Source organism: Solenopsis invicta, chromosome 5 (assembly GCF_016802725.1).
Source record: "Solenopsis invicta isolate M01_SB chromosome 5, UNIL_Sinv_3.0, whole genome shotgun sequence".
In the NCBI taxonomy this organism is placed as follows: Eukaryota; Metazoa; Arthropoda; class Insecta; order Hymenoptera; family Formicidae; genus Solenopsis; species Solenopsis invicta.
In genome coordinates this window covers 1,330,213-1,351,919 of record NC_052668.1, presented here as the reverse complement: position 1 = coordinate 1,351,919, position 21,707 = coordinate 1,330,213, and the positions used below count along the sequence as shown (strand labels likewise).

The following is a 21,707-nucleotide window of genomic DNA, read 5'->3' as shown; positions in this document are numbered from 1 at the left end:
TTGAGGGTTAAAAATTTCGTTAAAATAATTAACTTAAGATTAAATTAACTAAAGTTAAATTAAAAGTTAATTATGACAATCATTATTTGTGTTAAATTAGACTGTCGCAATTAAAAAGATTATTCTAAATAATAAAACAATTACAATATGAATCATTACATAAATTATATTTATTTCTATTTTATTTACAAATTAAATTTATACTATAAAATAACAAATAAATATTATTTTTTATATAGAAATGTACTTTTCTGTTTTAAATTTTTTTTCTTTAACATAGATAAACTTTTAATTTTAGGAAAAATTAATAAATTAAAATGTACATATTTTAAAAGTAACTAGTTTAAGTAAAAAATTATTAGTACTTAGTTATTAACTTTTAACTTTAAATTTAACTTGTTAATTTTTAAGTTACTACCAAATTGAGTCGATTAGTCAATTAGCGCTGCATGTAAAATGAAAATATCAATATTATTGTGCATGTGATCCAAATGAGGCTTTTATTTTACACGTGTGAAAAAGCAAGCAGTAAATATTGGGAAACATCATCAGGAATAAGAAATTCGACTGCAATCTTGCGTTTGCAGCATTTCAATTAAAAGAAAAAAAATTTAAATTAGATTGTTGTTTTAACATCTGATATTGTCATGTTATATTAAAAGAATTAATATTATCGCTTTCATGATAGATACATACAACATACATTAAATTTTCTCTTACAAATTATGCAAGAGTTAAATAAATTCGCCAATTTGCGTTTTCGTCAGTTACATATGTACAATCGCGATGCGGACCTATTCGTAATCCAACTACTTTTAAAGCAACAAGTTCTTAAGTAGCTCCTAGGTGCTTAATATTATTGAACAATATTTGAATGTTGCACAATATTATTGATCGTCTGGAAGCTATATTGAGTTTGCTTTACATTGTCTAGGAGAATATTAACAATATTGTACGACATATTAGAGTATTATACAATATTATTGATCACCGAGGGGCTGCTTTACATTTTTTTCATTTATTAGTGCTAATCGCGAGAATAGAAAGGCGATCGTGATTGAAATAATTTGAGGTTGCCCTCGATATATTCGCCGATATATCGCAATAATTTCGAATTTACTCGATTCCATAATTTTTCAAGTCTTGTTGCAATAGTATGTACGCGCAGTCACTCATTTATCTTTGTTTCATTGAGACTGGAAAGATGAATGAAACGCAGATTGAAATTTGAAATACATTTGTAGGTTTTACCGTGACAGTATATTATATACGCTATGCGAAAGGAGATCTATGATCAGATAGTCGTATTTAGCGCTAGACAGATTTGGTGAAGATACGAGGTGTTGAATCTTCGCCAAATCTCTCCGAAATAATGATGCACATTGTACACTCGCTTGCAGTTTGTGTTCAGGAGGTTTTTCAGCCTTTTCATATAATATAAGCATTTTATCAAACTTTGAGAATAATTTTATGATTAATATATAAGCATTCCTGATTTTTTTCAAATTTTTTTCTTTAAACTGAAAATGTAATTTTCTAAAGCAATATTGAATCTCATAAGAAAAAGAGTTTTAAGTAATTTAATTAAAATGCAAGCAAAATATAAAAATTGCGGAAAATTATATTCACAAGAAAGAATAAAGTTTTTTAAAAAAACATTTTAGAATTAAAAAAATGAAGGAAATTATGCATATTAAGGGACACGGTGCCGATGACCTTGACATTGATATATATGTTATACAGCAAGGGTATTGAACAACTTTTTCTTATTAATCGGCGGTTTCGTATAATTTTCAAGATATACCACGACAACATAAAATTCCTATTAAAATTTTATTATTTTCATTAGATGACACATTATTATATATGCTGCATAGTGAATAAATATGCGTTTTAGATTACATTTCACTAATTTTATACCTGTGACTATGTGATTTTGTTTACATTCTTTAATAGAACAATCAGACTCATTTTGCTTTGGGGGATGTAATAAAATTTCAAAAACAAGTTTTATGTAAGTATGTCATGAAATCTATACGAGATCGCTGATTAATTTATAAGAAAATGTTGATTAGTAAAAAAGAAGAGGGTAATATGGCACCCATTTCCATTTTATTGAATAACTTTGTTTATAATTAATATTTTCTATTAAAACTTGAACGATTACATTCGTCAAAGTGTTGTTTGATAGATTCTAGGCTCAAACTAATGAGATATTTATTATTTAAGACATAATATATAAAAATCTAATGCCTTGCATAATCGGTGGTAGAAGAAAAGTGGTTGTGATATGACTATCTATAAAAATAATTAAAAAAAATTAGTTTAGTTTAAAAGAAACACAGTATCTTGTTACAAAATGATGTATTTTTAATTCTCCATTGTTTAGAATTTTCCTGATTTAGAATTTCCTGCGTTCAGAAACTTTAAAAATACCGTTAGAAATTTCATTAAAAAATATCATTTTATCCCTGTTTAACATTAAACAACAAGCATAAAATGATGTCTCTAACGTTTCTAAACACCGCTCTTTAGAATGGCAATCGATTTATCGAAGAAATATTTCAATATGAAAATTTAAAAACCATGTTAACAAAATTCCATGTTATTGGTTTAACTTTATATAACTTGAAATGTATACGGTCGAATAAAAAGTTAAATAAAAAAAAAACCCTCGAGTGTATGTACCTTCGTGTGATAATGTACTGTGTCAAGTTTAAGAATAATTAGGAAGTGTATGTAATTAAAGGTTAAAAGTGTACCTTGAAAAGATTAGAAGTGCTCAAAAGTAAAAATGCCTTATAACAATTGTCACTTATTATGTATTGTCATATTAGCATCACTAAAAAAACGGCGAGCTACTAAATGAATAACTCCATAAGCGATCATTAGAATACGTCACCTAATAACGAAGATAATAGGGGTAACCATATTGTCGGCAGTAGCCATAATATCCTCTTCTCCTCTACCCTTGCCTCAATAACACATCAAGGTCATCGGTGCAATGTCTTTTAATATGCATAATTATCAAAATAAAATTTTACTATATTATTTTCCTGTATGAAATGTTCATGAATTATAGGATTTTCTTTAAATTATGCTATGATAATGTGTCAAGGGCGCTCGTTATTACATAAATTATTATAAACAATTCTGTTTCAATTTTTTCCATATCAATATTTATCAATATTATAGAGAAGATATCTTTAAATTATCGTTTGTATTGCTTAAATTTGGTTTATTATTTATTATTTTGAAAATGATAAATATCAAAAAGTTATTATACAGTGTTAAACAAACATAATTTGCTTATATAAAGAATCTTCTATAGTTTTATTAAGAAAAATATATTTTCAATATTTAATAACAACTTTTGAAAAGTTATCAAACAAATAATAATATCTTTAAATCAAGAATTAGAATTTTTTAATATTGTTACAAAAATAATTATATTGTGTTTTTCATATGATTATTATAATACTGAAATAAAAATGTAAAAAATGCTGAAATATATGATTATCAAACTCTTCAAAGAAAATTAAATTGTTATAAGTTTGGTTATATTATCATTAATACAACTTCTTGTTAATATATAAAACTATGATTGTTAAATAGAACATATTAATTTTAATTAGATATTAATATTTTTTCTGTGCATTTTTCTTTCTCTTTCTCTCTTTAAACTAAAGTAGCGCGCGCACAAATTTAGTACATAAATTGATCAAAGTGCATAAGCTGCTTTCAGCAAAGATAACAATTGCTAAATAGTAATCAAATGTGTAATGTATCAAATTATATTAAGAAAAGAATTATTATTTGTTAAACTGTTTAGTGAGTTGATTATATGTTAGGCGTGTGCTTTTATGTCTGATGTGAGATTGGCCTCCAGTGTACGAGTGCATCCCATTCAATTCACTTTAGGAGATAAGAATATTTACTTCATTTTCATCTACATGATGCAATATCTAATAATTGATAGGTCGCTTTGCATACACTGCCACTTCTTAGTCTCTTCTGTAGTTTCATTACCAACTGGTCGACGGGATTCTTAATGTCTATGTTTATATCTCGTGAAGCATCCTGCAAGCTGTCATTCCGTAATCGCGTATCATCACGTTCCGCGACGATCTATGCACAATCGTCCATCAATAAAGAAGTTTCTATTTTTAGGATAAAAATTTGAACACAAATAAATAAATTATATTGATTTAATAGGCCCCGACAGAAACAACACGATTCAAATGTCAATTATTTTGAGATTAAAAAAGAATGTGTCATGAATTCTTTCATCGCTTGTGTGAATCGTAAATAAGGAATTTATGAATGTTCATAAATTCAAGAACGTCTTTTTTGTGATGACAGCGATCACGAGTGGAATCGTTCATTTCAAGCCTAATATACATCGACTATTAAGTTTACAAAACAGACGCCCTATCTCGTAGGGTTTCAAAGATCGAATCGGTTTCACAGTGGAGGAGGATATGGGAATCCAGAGAAATTGGAGATGGGAATTCGGGCTATATGATACGTAGAGCCGGAGATCAGTTACTCCCGCAGTTTATGCCAATCTGCTATCTGTCGTCGCGGTGAGCTGCACACCTCTTTCCAATGGTTTACAGCGGAGCCTTGACATTTTGGTCCACCAAATTCTAGTCGGCCGATTACCTAAATTGTTATATTTTGTTACGATTTGTTTGCTGTGATTGTAAATAGTTGATATAAACATTGTGATAGCATAATATTTATTAACATATATATGACGCAATCTTGTATAAAAATTATAATCTACAAATTATAATTTGCAAATTATAATCTGCAATTCTCATATACATGTTTAAAAAAATGCATAATTATTCCTAAATTATACTTTGGAAATATTGTAATAAAATGTTACACATTTAACATGAAAACATTTTAAATAATGAATTAAATAATATTTAAATTTGTCAAATATTGATACCTTAGATTTAGATTAGTTTAAGTTTTAACGTATATTATTTAAAATTATTTCCTGATAACTGTTGCATTATGACGTATCATTTTATCACAAAGTTTTCATCAATTCATGTTATTATTGTGTAATATATATGTTTAGCAGGGCAGTTTATTTTAATAAACATTTGAGAAAATTAACATTTATAATTTTTCCCATTAAAGTAGGGTGTTACGAAGCTTGTTCTTGCTGTGTTCGGGGAAACTGAAACGGATACTATTACTTAGTTTTGAGGCGAGAGAAATCTAATGATGCTAATTAAAATTACGTTACATAATAATGAGAACACATAGAAAATTGTGTTTAATTAGGAAAACACGTGGTATTGTAGTTATTTGCGAAAAAGTTTTGCCCAAATGAATATAATTAGTGTTGAAATTATGTTGTATGATTTTACATACAATTTCTACAATTTTACATACAAGTTCACTCGAACTGTTCGCCGTTTCGGTTTCAATCAATGAACTGTAACCTATACTGAAATGTTAACAGTCGTGCTTTCCTATTAAACTTATAAGGGGAGCTCTCGACAAACATGTCACCGATTTTAATAAAATTTTATCGGTATGTAGTATTCGCTTACACATTTATTACAGTAAAGTCGTTTGTTGTGATCATTAGACATTCTCGAGAAAATCAAATTCAAAAGCATCTGAAAATGATGATATAAAAGAAACTAAACAGAATGCTTGGAGTGAGGAGAAAGAAACTGATGAGAAAGTAGTTGTATCTACGGAAAATACAGATACTCCAATCGACAATTGCTCCGTAAAGAGGTTATCAATGGCTGCGGCCGATGCAGTGGAGAATATACAAGATGGCGAGTCCTAAAAAGAAGTCGAGATTCGAGAAGTGTACTGAGATCGAAAATAACGGTGAAGCCGAAGAGATCACGGCGATCCAGTGAGATCATAACTATTTCGCTTAATTAACATCTAATAGCCTTACGAACCTTAATTTTCTACAATATAAGGTGCTTTCCAGCTACGTATACAGGTGATACTGTGCAACACAGTGAATCGTTTTATTCGTGTTGTTTATCAATATTAAACAAGAATAAAATGATTCACTGTGTTACACTGTGTTACACAGAGTTGCCTCTGTATCGCGTAGCTGGAAAGAACCGATAATGTGTCACATCATTTATCGATTTATATAGTGTAGTGGCCTATTTGGTGAATGACTGCGACACCACGCATTTAAATGATTTAAACGAAATTTTCTATGTGTTTTCGTCATGTAACGTCACTTTAATTATATAGAGCACCGTTGAATTCCTCGTCTCAAACTATAAGTAATGAATGCTCAATTTATTTTTCCCGCCCTGTTAAAAAAAAACCAATAGAAAACGATAGAGTCCAAGTACAAAAACTTCATTCAAAACAATAGAATTCTATCATTTTGAATCTGGTTTCTGTACCTGGACTCTATCGCTTTCTATCGGTTTTTTTTTATTAGGAATGAGCATTGCAAAAACAGACCTTTTTGTATCTAATATCGGTTTTTATGTACAGTACTACTGAGAAATATAACAATAATTAAATTAATATCGCTTTGACGTCGAAATCAAATTGATATTTTTGCGCCCGTGATTTCTGTCAGCGCGTAGTGCCCGATATTCTGCTCGGTATTGCGGCTGATATCGATTGACGAGAAACGCGAGATCGGAAGTTCGCGCCTTGATGTCGGCCGTTGGATTTGATTTGTTGTTGTTGCTTTTGAGTTGTCAAGGCTTGTGTAACGAAGATTTTCCGTTCTGTACTATTCTACGTTTAAACCGCAGTTCTTCGTAAAGCAGTCTCCTTTATTTCTGCAAGTGCCACGTACGGATTCCTGATTGTCGCGGGGACGCAACAATATCATTTCAACGTCAATTCGATAGGTCATTTCTCATTGGGATAAACGATAAACGTGTATGTACATATACGTACATACGTAGAAGATTGGCTCAATTTTCCCAAAAGTATCAGATGTTCTTCTAATTATAGATATTTTGCAATCATAGTTAGCTTATCAAAAATATTGAATATATTGATGTCATTTTCTATTATTAACACCATTTTTAGCCCTAATAAGCTTTAAATTAAAATTCTATGTATAAAACATCTATTTCACATAATGAATTGCAGAATACGTTTTAAATTAATTGTCAAATTAATTTTTAATAATTAATTAATACAAAAATTAGGAATTTTTTTTTAAAGTCGATTGGAAAAAATTTATTGTGCAAAGTAAATTTGTTAATTTTTTAGACTTCTGTAAATAAGATTTAATAAAGGATTTAATTAATAAAAGTAAACGAAATATCGCATTGTGAATGATTAAAGCATAAAATTTACCTCGTTTTTCGTGACTCTATCCCAATCCAATAACATGAATTCAAGGCTGACATTATTGAGCCCATCTGCACCGTTTGGTATCTCAAAGACGAAGGACTCGTTAAATACCGGACTGAGCGTACGTTTCTTTACGTGTGTTTTCTTCTTAGCAACACGTTGCTGGTTGTATAGAAGATAAATCTTCACATAAGGATCAGCGAGCCCAGTCACATCCATCTTGGGTAAGTTTCGTGCTTTTAATACTACTACTGTCAGCCGGCTAGTAACAGGTTGCCAGCAAAGAGAGACCAGCAATTCTCCTCTTCCTTGCGACTGTATCTAAAAAAGCAACAAGCAAATCAAAGAAATATTATTTCTACAATTATCATTATTTCAAAATATAATTATATCATTTTACATGTTTGTAGCATTCTACTTTTCTCTTTCCTATTTTTTTTATCACAATGCAGTTTCAAACATAAAATTAGCGTATATCGACACATCTATCGATAAGACAGACATAAAATAGTCATATAGGATAGAATAAAAATAGGATAGATAAAATTCATATAAAATAGAAATAAAAAATACAGCATTAGATTATCTATTAGATTAGTAATCTAATCTAATCTTTATGTATTGTTGCGCAACATGTTGCATTTTGTGGCTAAAGTGTTTACATAGATCTACAAAGAATATTTTACGTCGAAGTGAAACATTTTTAGGAAACCTAATACATTGATATACATTAATTTGTTAATATTTTGTACAGATGATTCATGTTGTAGGAAAAGAAAAGAAAAATGTAGCATTACTGCCTACAACTGTACTGGTTTATTTTGTCAGACGCTCATTTTTGCATCTTACAGTGGTCGGCATGATTTGCAACTTTTATTAGTCAGATTCCCAAGTCAACACGTATTGCCCCATATTGAATCGGGTAAGAAAAGCAATAAATATTTGAGGATTGCAGAAATAAAGTTGAGTTTATTCTAACGGAAATTGAAGATAACATTTCCCAAACCGCATACTTTATCCAAAAGATGTTCCAAGGACGTCTCTAGGACGTATGAATATCTTCTGAACGTTTCAGGAACGTTCCCTAGGAGATTTGTGTTATATGAGTTAATTCGTACAACGGACGCTTACAATCAGCTAGAGAACAAGAGACAGATTAAACATAAATATTGTCAGTTTAATATCTAGTTTACAGAAATTATTAAAAAATAGTTTTAATGATGGCTCGATAAAAAGTATGATTCATATCTATAATATCACAACTTCTGAGACAAAGCGTCGCAGGCATCAGCTGCGTGTGATTGGTAAACTGTTGTTACCATATGACCGGTAAGAAGTGATGCAATGGACATTAATTTGGAAATCTAGCCGCATTGTAAATTGTATCCACTACTGTCTTATGAAAAACTTATTGTAAAATTTGAAACAATTATTAATAAAAACTTCACAGAATTTTTTATATCATTTTTTAAAATTTCTGTAAAATTTTAATTTTTTTTTAATTTCTAAAAAGTTTTATATAAATCAGAACAGTTTTCAGAGATGTCATGAAAGTCTACATCTTTTCTAGAGTTTTTTATAAGGAAGATCTTTTTAAATAATGTACTAAGACTTCTCAATCTATAACTTTTCTCATAAAATTTTATAAAATATGAAAAAGTTTAAAGCATTTTTTAGAAGTTATAAAATAAGAAATCATAGAAATCTTACAATATTTCAGAATTCACACATAAAAAATTTTAGAAAAAAGATGTAAACTTTTTTAGTATTTCTGAGAAATGTTTCAATTTATACAAAAATTTAATGAAAAATTTTTACTAAAGATATTATAAATATTGCTATGTAATCTGATAAAAAACATTTTAATTTCTACATTTGTTTCTAAAAAGTTTTATTTTTAGTTTTTCCTTAAGAAATGTAATCCAAAAACAAATTGGTGAAAAGTTAGTATTGGCGATTTTCTTTTAATATTGATGCTAATATTTATTTATCAAATTAACAAGCATTTATTTATGCGTTTTAAGACCAAAGGTAACAGCGCACAGTTTGACAAATTAGAAAATGTATATGACTATTATGACTATCAACTTTTTCTTTTTTAATTGTGTTTAAATAATAAATTTTAAATTAAAAAATTTTAATATAAAATATTGACTAACGAAATTATTGTATAACATATAAATGGATGATCATAATACCATCTTCTTCTTTATCATTTTCACTAAAAACTTAATTGATTTTTTATTGATTTAAAAAAATCGAAATACTTATTTGAATAATTAAAAATAAAGAAATAATTAAAAATTACAATTATTTATATTAATAGAGGAAAAGAGGATATTATGGCAACTATCGACAATAACGGCTATTTATTATTTCCGTTATTACGTGACGTATTCTAACAATTGCTTATGGAGTTATCCGTTTAGTAGCCTGCCGTTTTTTAATGGTGCTAATATGCCAATACATAATGACTGACAATTGTTATAAGGAACTTTTACTTTTGAGTACTTCTAAACTTTTTTACACCTTTAACCTTTAATTACATATCCTTCCTCATTATTCTTAAACTTGAGTGTATTATCACACGAAGGTACATACACTTGAGTGTTTTTTTGTCATTTAACTTTTTATTTGGCCGTATACATTTCAAGTTATACAAAGTTAAAACAATAACACGGAATTTTGTTAATATAATGTTTTAAGCAAAATTTTTATATCGAAATATTTCTTTAATAAATCGATTGTCATTTTAAAGAGCGGTGTTTAGAAATATTAGAGACATCATTTCATGCTTGTTGTTCAATGTTAAATAGGGATAAAATAATATTTTTAATGAAATTTTTAAAACTTCTGAACGCAGGAAAATTCAAAACAATGGAAAATTAAAAATATATAATTTTGTGTAACAAAGTACTGTGTTTCTTTTAAACTAAACTAATTTTTTAGAATTATTTTTATGGATAGCCATACTACAATCACTTTTTTTCTTTCACCCATTATGCAGTGCATTAGATTTTATAAATTAGGTACTAAATAATAAATATTTCATTACTTTAAGTCTAGAATCTGTCAAACAGCACTCTGACAAATCTAATCGTTCAAGTTTCAATAGAAAATATTAATTATAAATAAAGTTATTCAATAAAATGAAAATGGGTGCCATATTACTTTCTTTTCCTCTACTTTATATTAATATGTTGATTATTTTTACTAAGAAAATATTTTTTTCAAACAAGACACGTTTAAGAAGATATCTATAAGTTTGTGTATATTGTAATTTTATGTATATAATAATATTGTATATGTATTACTTTGAACTGAACACAATTTAACTTTGTTTAAGGTAGTTAAATCCCAAAACACACAGATTCAAGAATGTCTTGAAACTTTCGTGTTAAGTAATTTAGATATTATTACATATGCCTGTAAAATATGATTTTGATTTACTGTACCGTTCTTTTAAATTAATTTATTTCAATATTTTTTAATATTGTAAGTATATAAAATTGTTTTTTTATTTTTAGATTTTACATAACGACATATTTTGTTTAAATTTATATTTAAGTCTGTTGTTGACTCGTATAGTTGGGGTCTTACTACCTCTTAAATATATTCAGAGCATACAAAAATTACCTTTAAACTCCTAGGGTATATTTTTCGACAGAGAGATATTTCTTGATTATCCGCGTCTTCTAAACCGGGAACTGATGATAAAGCACATGTCAATTCTCCAATGATATCGTCACGCGAATATCTGTCAAAACTCAGCACGATGAAGTGTAAGCTAATTTTCTGAAATTATAATTTTTAAATAGATCATTCTTCTCTTAGTCTATTGCAGTAATTTTAATTAAAAATTTGTCGTATGAGTTGAAAAATAGGATGTAGCTTTATTTACCTGAAGTTGATTCTGCGATATGCCAAAGAACGTGAAATCTTCATCGTATACTGGATCCCTGGTATTTCTAAGGACTCTAGTTTTTACATGATGCTGCTTGTCAGGCAATAATTGCAATTTCACGTAAGGATCACACGTGGCGTTTTGCTGGCCCCTGGCTGGCAAACCTTTGCACTTCACCACGGTGATTGCCAGTGCATTTTGCTCACTTCGATAGCGTAATTTGAAGATCAGTTGGCCCAAATTATCTTTGTCATTCTCCGCTGCCTGGCTCTTTTCACGTTCAACCTTCTCGTTATTCTCTAGCTCAGCCTTGTCACGCTCGTTCTCTATACTCACAGCGACCTCGACGGGCGTTTGTATTGGTGTACCTGCAAAGTACTTATATAATTGTAAGCGATAAAAGATAATTATTTTTTAGAAAGAAACGGCGGTGTAATTAAAAAAATTTTATTATCATTTCTCTCAGAAATAATTTGAAAAGAACCTGAATGTTATTTTTTTTTTAGATTTTCTTTAAATCAATAATATTTAAAATATTTAAATAAGGATATTAAAACCAATTTGAAGTATTACGTCCAAATTCATAGACGTTTCTCAGATCTCAAATCTCAAATCTGTCTTTTATCTTGTATATAATATTACTATACACGAGACAAAGACAGATTTGAGATCTGAAGTTTGAGAAACGTTTATGAGTTTGGACCTTAGACACGGATATGCTAATATAATATTTAATACCGTACTGTCAAAATACTTTATTTGTTTTTACTTTAAAGTTCAATTTTGAGGAGTCACTTTCAAAATATTATTATAATTTTGTAAAAATAACCATAATTGAGAAACCTCATGTTTTTTGTATCTTTCATTTTATTCAATGCGGTTTTTTATGAAAAATATAATTTTGTCGCGGTCATCTATGGACAGTGCAGTGTACTGCTCGTTTGATCTCATGACAACAGAAAAAGGATTTTTTTTGGAGCAATTATACAAACATAAGAAGAAGACTACTCTTCTATATAAATTTTTATATTTATATGTGTAAATTTTGATATAGTCTAGGATTTTTTATTTTAATATAAATTCTAAAAGAAATTTTAAAAATCTAAAGTATTTTTTCAGAAATCTTTATAAATTTAAAGTACGAAAAATTCTGAAAATAATATGAGACATCTCTCTCTCGAGAAAAATTTTCACCAAAGGCATTGTGTCACATTACCTGCGCCTTGCGGTGTTCTGGGCTGAGACGCTGGGTTTGAGGACCCTGTCGGGCTCGGAGTTTGTCCACCAGAACCAGGCGGACTCTTAGCCGGTCCTGTTGGCGATGGACTCTTCTTTAAATAATGGCTCGTGCTGCCAGGACTTTTAACCGCCGTCGGCTTCCGATGCGGTGGTCTGAATGCTAGGGACTTGTCAGAGCTTAGCTTGGTGTGCTCGCGACGTCGTCGGCAGAGCCACCAGGTCATCGCAACAGCGCATAATAAGAAGGCGGAACCAAGGCATAGCGTCACCAACGTCGCAGTCGAGACTAAAATCATTTATATAATTATAGTGAACTGATCGAATTGCTATACTTCTATACAGGACTTTGCAGCTATACATTGCAGCAACATTGCAAATTGCTAAGATTTTATGTACAGATATTTGTATACACATGGACTTTTTCTGATTTGACAAGCTTATAAGCAATTTTATATAAGAATCTTCTTATATAGCACCAACATTTTTCAGAGGTATCTTAGAAATATTTCTATTGTAAAAAAGAGAATGTAACATTTAATAAAAGTTATAAAATATATCTGCAACACTTTTGAAACAACTTTAGAACAGCAAATTATCTGTGATTTCTGTGAAAAATTTTTTATATGTATATAGGATTATATAAAATTATATATTAAATATGTCCATATATATTAAAATATTTATTAAAATATTACACATAATCATCATACTATCATCATATGTATTTACATATAATTATACATGATTATATGTAAAATATGTCCATATACAATCTTAAAAGACATATAATTATACATATTTTATATATAATTATATATAAAAATTTTTTTTCTGGGTTCTTGCACTTTAATGTTGTAAGAAAGTTATTGAAAAGTTATTGAAAAAATTTACAATTTTGTTGAAATATTAGCAAAAAGTTATTGAAATGTCAAAACCTTTTTGAAATATTGCTAATTTTCCGAATATAGCAATTTAAATATTATTTCTAAAGTACTTTAAGACCCGATTTTTATTATTTGGTAATTTAAGGTTGGATCACAGGTTTTTACGCATAATATATAAGAGAATTCACTTATCAGAGTCTTTTATTTCTATTCTAAGAAGGGAAATAAAGACTTCTGACTTATTGGTTTCCTTATTCGTTCCCGGTAAAAATTTGTTGTATATTATCATACATAATTATGTATAATCATATGTATATAATTATACATATTTATACATAATTTTTATATATGATTATATATAATTAAAACATATAATTCTACATAATTGTATATAATGATTGTATATAATTTTTTGTAATCATTAGATATATATAAATGTATACAATTATATAGAGGAGAAGAGGGTAATATGGCATCTCTTTTTATTTTATTGAATAACTTTGTTTACAATTAATATTTCCTATTGAAACTTGAACGTTTTCATTCGTCAGAGTGTTGTTTGACAGATCCTAGACTCAAAGTAATGAAATATTTATTATTTAGGACGTGATTTATAAAAAACTTATGCACTCCATAATCAGTGGAAAAAAAGTGATTGTAGTATGGCTATCCATAAAAATAATTTTAAAAAATTAGGTTAGTTTAAAAGAAACACAGTACTTTGTTACACAAAATTATATTTTAATTTTCCATTGTTTAGAATTTTCCTGGGTTCAGAAGTTTTAGAAATACCAATACTAAAATTAATTATAATACTAAATATTAATAATTAATTAATTCTGCGCGCAGTTTATTAAATTAGAGGAAAGTATATAAAATCACACAAACAATACAAGCACGAAGATCTAGCTACGACCGTAGAAGACATTCTTGTTTAATTTGTATTTATACAGCAACGGTCAAAATATCTCTCTCTACTACTTTAAAAAATTTTTTCCGGGTAAGATTAATCCCAAATTAATCAGGTAATGAAAAATTGGGCCTAACCTTTAAGTAGATGGTTAAAAGTTATCTATAAGTAAGTAAGGGTTGACGACACTCCAAAAAAATGTTATTATTATTGTTATATTTTTTCATTAATACATTATGTTATATTTGAATTTTATTAGTTAAATCTTTAGGAGACAAAGGCAGAATGTTAAAAAGAGAACTTTAAAACTTGTGAACAATATTTTTTTTATTTTATCTTTTTCAAAACAAAGTTTCTAATCCTGCAATTCTCCGTTTTATTTTTAATACTGTTTATTATTAAAATATTCACCTTGAACAAAAAGATGTCTGAATATAAACATAATGCTTTTTAATGAAACTTATATAAAATTTTTATCATAACATTATAAAACATTGAGTGGGAAATAACACAAGTAGAGAATTAAAAATACAGAGAATTATTTCAAAGTATAACATTTTAATAGAAAACAAATTTTGAAATTACAGATCACTTTTCTGTCTCTCCTTTTTCTCTGTGTGTGCGCGCGGGCACAAAAATAAACACACACTTATTCACTCACACACATTTGCACACGTGCGCGCATTTTGTAATTTATAAATTGCCTATTATCAAAAGAAGTAATTGCAACATCTGTGAAAATATTGTGTTTTTACGTCGATAATTTCAATTTTAATTTTGTATAGTAACGATGTGTTATTTTACATAAGAAAAATAAGGAAATACAATAATATATATAAAAGTGTCTAAGAACTGGCTAAGACTAAAATCAAAACATAAGTGGGTAAGTAGAGTAACAATATTGTTATATGACGTTTTGTCATCATTAACTGTTTTAATCTAAATGACCCACTTCAATCGATTAAGTGATCAATAATAGAAAAGTAATGAATCGATGAGTTCTGTTGTCAACCTAAAAGTATGAAACAATTCTAAAGTGTGAAAAGTATAAAATAGTTGCAACGTTGATTTTTCTGAAATGGATTTTTTAAAGTTTTATTACAAATGTTAATTACATACTATTTATGCATTGAGTTTCTGTTTAATTAAAAAAAAATTGTATTCTGTATTAAACGACTTCTACTTTTTCTGTGGCTTTTTCCTTCCCTATCTATTTTACAAGCTAGGGGTATAAGTGCACCTCCTTACATTCCCTTTGTGGCGTCTATAGCTTGGAGTGCTGTAAGCACCCCACTTACCTACTTAAATGTTAACTTTATTTCTTAATAAATTTAAAATACTTCAGAAATAATCTTCAAATATTTCTTTATTATATGTAGAGAATTGCAAATATTTTAAAAAGTTAAAATAAAAATTATATATAAAACATCCTATTTATAAGTGGTATACTTTTATTGTACTTTATTATTTAATATTTGTGATTTGCTTAATGTTAGAGGAAGGACGGTAATGTGTGCATGTGTCTTTAAATATATCTACGGTGGTGGAATATTATGATATCTCGTATAATTTGCGTTAAATTCTAAAAGCAAACCGTTAAAATTACTTGTTACAGTCTGTTTAGATATTGTAGGATGGTTACTGGTCATTAGTGCTATATTTTTATAAAAGCTGAATTTTAGTTTTGCAGGTAGCAGAAATTTTTGTAGGTGTATATTCTCTACGTAATTTTAAGAAATATGTTACATATTAATTTTTTAACTTTAGTCTAACTTGAAGAGCTTGAATAAGAATTTCAAATAATATTATTGAGTTTAATATGTGTCGTAATGTATGTATGAATTTAGCAAATAAGCTCATGTTATATGTGGACTGTGTTGGTTTGGAATACTATTGTTCGTTATATGCATCCATCTTGCGATTTAACAATCTCATTGTAGATGTTCTATAATGTTTATTAGAAGCAAAGAAATTATTATAAAAAGTTTCAAGTTTTATTAAGAAAATTTTTTAAGTCAAAAGGATTGTAAAAGAAATTTCTTATATTCTACAAACGCATCTTTTTTCCTTCTTCAGTAAATTGTAACTTACGTTCGTTCTATTATATATACCCGATGAACTTTTAGATGATTGGTAGAACTCTATGGCTAATAAATTGGCGTTGATTAAAAAAATGCGTAAATAAAATATTGTCTTATATATACATACATATACATATATTTAAGTGCGTGTGCATACGTGCGTGTACATACGTGCATACTTTTGCGAGTTAAAATTTATTTAAATATAAGATCTCTTGTCTCATTTTTTAAATATAATTAAAGGATTATATTTTCAAATTTATTGAATTTGTTAAGTATTAGTTTTGAGAAAGAAATAATCACATATTGTTTTTAAAAATAACCCAAAGTACTCGGAGCATTATGGATAACACACACAAAATAAGTTTATTTGAAATAATAGCAATAAAAGCTGAACAAAATTTATAAAAAGTAATTACAATTATTAACTATAATATGATTAATGAAATAGAAAATTTGTAAATAAAGCAATATTGATAGAGTGAGTAGATGTGGAAATTAAAATGCTATTGTAAAATTAATTGCTTTCTTGAGATTAGTTTCCTTGTATGTATGTACGTGTCTTTGATAGGATTTTCTTTTATACAATATGTTTAAACCATGATCTGGAGCGAGAGTGTAAATAGTTATTTTGCATATATTATGTTGCTTGTTTTATTATAAATATTTAACGTGTAATGTGTATCCACAGATATTCATACTTTTGATCGCAAATTTATGATTTAACAAGTAACAGAAAAAATATTCTAGCTAAATTTTTAGGTATTTTAGCACATTTAGTTTTTCTGTGTAAAATCATATTTCATTTTATTTTAACACTGTTTTTGAAATATTGAATTGTGATATGCAAGATTTCAATGTTATTGTAAGGTCTTGTGAGTGTATGGCATAATATTAGCATAATTTATTATTATTATATGGCATAATTTATTATTATATTATACTCATATATAAATAGTATACGGTATAAAAATATATTATTAACTCCTTGTCCTACAACAACGAGTGAGGCTCGTGGTAAGAAATTTGGGCCAAAAACAATAAGCACGAGCCTGACTCGTGGTACTTCATTCGAGACAAACGTACAGTGAGAGTAATATGTTTGGTAAAATCAATTAATGTTTGATTAAATAGTAATTAAATGAATCTTATAATTACTAAATGTATAGTTGTTTTGACCAAACTATTTGTAGCCTTAACTAAATAATTATTTTCATACAACAAATTACGAAAGATTTGTTAAATGTAATTAAGTTTTTGGTACCAGTAACTACAAAATTCATTTGATCACTATTCAATCAAACGTTAGTTGATCTTAACAAACAATTTCTCTTAGTGTAAACAACACGAATCAGATTCGTGATTCAGTTGTTTTCGATATTTTCTTACTTTAATTACGTGTAATTCTTCATTATGTTTACACGTTTAGGTTATAATTCCCTAAAAGATTTAGACTCATACATTTTGCGCAAGTTCGAGAACACAGCTAAATAGCTTGACGCGTGACCGACTTTAAATTCTTGTTTATTGTGGCCCGAGCAATCGGGAGTTAGAGGGTAGGATAAAGGGTAATAACGCATTATTAATTAGCACATTGCAAATTTATTCATATAATTTTTTTTCTTAATTGTTAGTGTGCATATCCCAAATTTGTTTATTTGAATGAAAAATATCCTAATTATTATAACAAAAAGTATTATTAAATATGCATGTATTATATTGCAATATTTTGCTGTAAAACATTGTACCTACTACAAAGTTTTCTAAAAGTGAACGTTGCTGGAGTGTCACAGTAATTTAGATTTGGTTGGATTTGATCGCATTGGACGGAATTAGTCACACTTGATTGGATTATTTGGATTGGTTCGGTTTAGACTGATTGGATTGGTCACTCTTGGCCGGAAAATTTAACGAGGGACACACTGTTAATTTTTGATACACAAACACACATACATACGTACATACGTACATACAAATATACTGGTACATACATACATACATACATGCATACATACATACATACATACATACATACATACATACATACATACATACATACATACATACATACATACATACATACATACATACATACATACATACATACATACATACATACATACATACATACATACATACATACATACATACATACATACACGCACACACACACACACACACACACACACACACACACACACACACACACACACACACACACACACACACACACACACACACACACGCACGCACGCACAATGTGCGTGTGTATGTGTGTGGATGTGTATATATAAGTCTTCAGATCAAATTCGTCGCGCATGCGCAAAAAACCTGACCCATCTGGGATCACTGATCGTATGCATGTGTGTCTTTCGATTTTGTTGTAATTGCGCGTCTATTTATTGCAAGTAGTGCGACACTATGTAATTTGATACAAAGACAACGAAGAAATGAATAAATAATTACCGTGTATGATTATCGCGTGTGATGTGTTTACAAAAGTATTGAAAAGTTAAACGAATAAACTGATATAGATTGCTCTTTATACTTCTAGTATCTTCTCGATAGTAGCCAGTTAACATATTTATAGTGTTCACTTTATAATAGCTATAAATTTCAATATAGCATTTTATATAACGTTAAAGTTGCAGTAATATAATTACATTATAATTGTATAATATATGTAAAGTTATATGTTAATATACTTTGCATAATATCTCTATGTAGTTCCAACTCTTTGCGGTGTGGCATAGTGACATATCAATCTGTCACTTTTCTATGTTTAGTTTTTTACGATTTTTATACAATCTTTACATACCTTTTTACATTTTTTTATATATTAAAAATTTTGAAGTTGGATTTTGAATTTAAAATCATTAACCCTAAAAAGATCAGTGACCCCCTTTTCCGAGCGTCAAGTTTCGTTGAAATTAGACTGATAGAAAAATGTATGCCGCAAAGGATTAAATTCTATCTGTATTGAAGCATCACATATTTGTTACGTAAATAATGTAGTATTTGCCTCTTCATATTACATAAAAGAAAGCCAGATACAAGTAATTATGATAATTATAATAAAAGTATCACGAAATATTTGTCATGTAAAGTATTATTCTCAAATTAACGTAGCAGTTATAAATCATGTTGACTGAGTGTGAAATATAAACATATGAAACGTAAAATAAAACTATTAATTGTTGGAATCAAGCTTTTCAAACACGTTGCATGATAATGCTTTTTTCTAGTGCGCCGATTATTTTGATAGACTTTACTCCCACAATTGGGCTAGTCAATATCAATGCTTGACGCCCTTATAACTTTTCACGGCGGAATTGCGCATTGGTTATTCCGATATTTATATCGGCGAGTATGAACGAAATTTAATTTCATGCATTGGAAAACAGATCTGTTACCGTAATTTCTCAAGGAATTGACGATTTAGCGCGGTCGTGGCCGCGAAACAGAAAGCTAACAGCTGTCGGTGTATTCTATTCTGTACGACATTATTGTGGAGGCATTATTATTGTATCGTTATTGCACATGGTGAACGAATCGGTTGACTTTACGACAATTGTGCGCCGATAGTGAAAGGCAGGGAGCTAACGGTGACGGCGGGTGGTTCTGGAAGAAACGTCAGACGGGGAACGTCATGCGACTCATCGTCGCAGCACTCACCGGGCTCGACAGGTCGAATAAGAGGTCCACCCTCCGTCACTCCGCCGACCATCTTTGGGCACGCTGCTACCCCCGAATGTTAAAAGGATGCTTTTATCCTCGTACGTATCTTAAATTCGTTTGCCACGGCACACCGAACGATTATTTACGGGCGGCGTATGGCCCGACGTTCGTGGCACTCTACCTTCTGTCCGATCATCGGCCGAGACGTCGGCGTGGATCAATAGCCCTTCCGAGGAGCGGAGCTTGCGCGGAGAGTAGCGGAGAGGACGATACGCCACCGGCACTACCGACAGCGTCACCGAATGAATACGACGGTAAAGGGTGGTCTTGGCGATAACTTACGGATGATTTGTCTGACGCATAATGTCAAATTCGATTTATAGAAAATATTCGCAAATTATTTGTCGCAGACTCGAGACACACATGTTGAACTATTTTCAATAAAGTAAAGGAAAGTCACCAATACTGACGTATCACTTTGTTTTCGGGTAATATTTTTTTTAAAGAAAAGTTTAAAATAAAATATAAACACGAATAGAAATTAGAAAGTTATTTCTATTAGATAAAATAGCAGTTTTTATAATACTGTTTCGCAATAATTTTACTTAATGTTTTTGCAATATAATCCAAAAAGAGCATTTGAGAAATTGAACTCTAAAACTGGTACAATTAGTATGTAGTAATAGCAGAATTCAGACATGACCCTAAAGCAGGAGTAAATTATAAAATAAATTGATAAATTAAAAAAATATAAATATATTTTTATGTAATTAAAATTAAAAGGAATTATATAGGTAAGTTCGGAAGAATTAAATCAGAAATATAACAAAATAATGACAATACGAGCCACTGGATGTTCGTGTGCATATAATAATTTTATTATTGCAACTACATCTCATGTGAACCTCGCGCAGAATATTTTGTTTGGATTGTGTTTTAAAGACCGACGAGGAAAATATAAAAAAGAAAAACATATATAAACAAAATAGTTTTAGGAAGTTTTAGAAGAAAGGAGGAGATTATAAAATACCATTATTTTTTGACAATAACTTAGTAAACACACCGATCCCGTAAAATACGTAAACACATTTTTGAGTCTGGGAGACTTTTTCAACGTTGAGAAGTTATAACTTTGGTTCCGATCAACATTTTTCAGCAATTTTGTTTTTACATGAAAATTCAGAATCTCAGAAATGTGACTGCATAATCGGTATTGCCGAAACATGATTTATTGTTAAGTTATAAAAGAAAAATCATTAAGCAAAACTTAAAAATTGTTCAAAAATCTACTTTTCTGTTAAAAAATCATATCTGCGCAACAAAAAACTTTTAAGGACTTTCAAATATGGCGTTTTAAAGTTAAAAAGTCATACTTTCAAAAAAATTATGGTATTGTCATTTCTTTTAAAAAGTATAATTATATAACAAGGAAAATATCAGGTATTTTTGGGTGTTTAAAAATTCACTTTTTAAAAAATCATATTTTTGCAACAAAAAAACTTTTAAAGACTTTACAATACGGCGTTTTAAAACTAAAGAATCGTACTTTCAAAAAAAATTATGTTACTGCCATTTCTATTAAAAAATATACTTACGTATCAAAGCAAATATGAGGTATTTTTGATAAACTCAAGGTGTCTAAAATTGAAAATTGATGTGTTTCATAATATGTATGTTTCGGA

General features: G+C 28.9%; 1 protein-coding gene across 1 annotated transcript; it reads right to left on the bottom strand.

Moving 5' to 3' along the window:
• Positions 1–3,663: 3,663 nt before the first annotated feature.
• On the bottom strand, positions 3,664–20,253 carry LOC105201916 (synaptotagmin-4). The gene is made up of 6 exons (XM_011170196.3): positions 20,023–20,253; positions 12,450–12,758; positions 11,231–11,601; positions 10,966–11,124; positions 7,333–7,650; positions 3,664–4,665 (listed from the first exon to the last, which is right to left on the bottom strand). The coding sequence occupies exons 1-6, from the start codon at positions 20,072–20,074 to the stop codon at positions 4,546–4,548; spliced, it is 1,329 nt and encodes a 442-aa protein (XP_011168498.1). The 5' UTR covers positions 20,075–20,253; the 3' UTR covers positions 3,664–4,545.
• Positions 20,254–21,707: the final 1,454 nt, after the last annotated feature.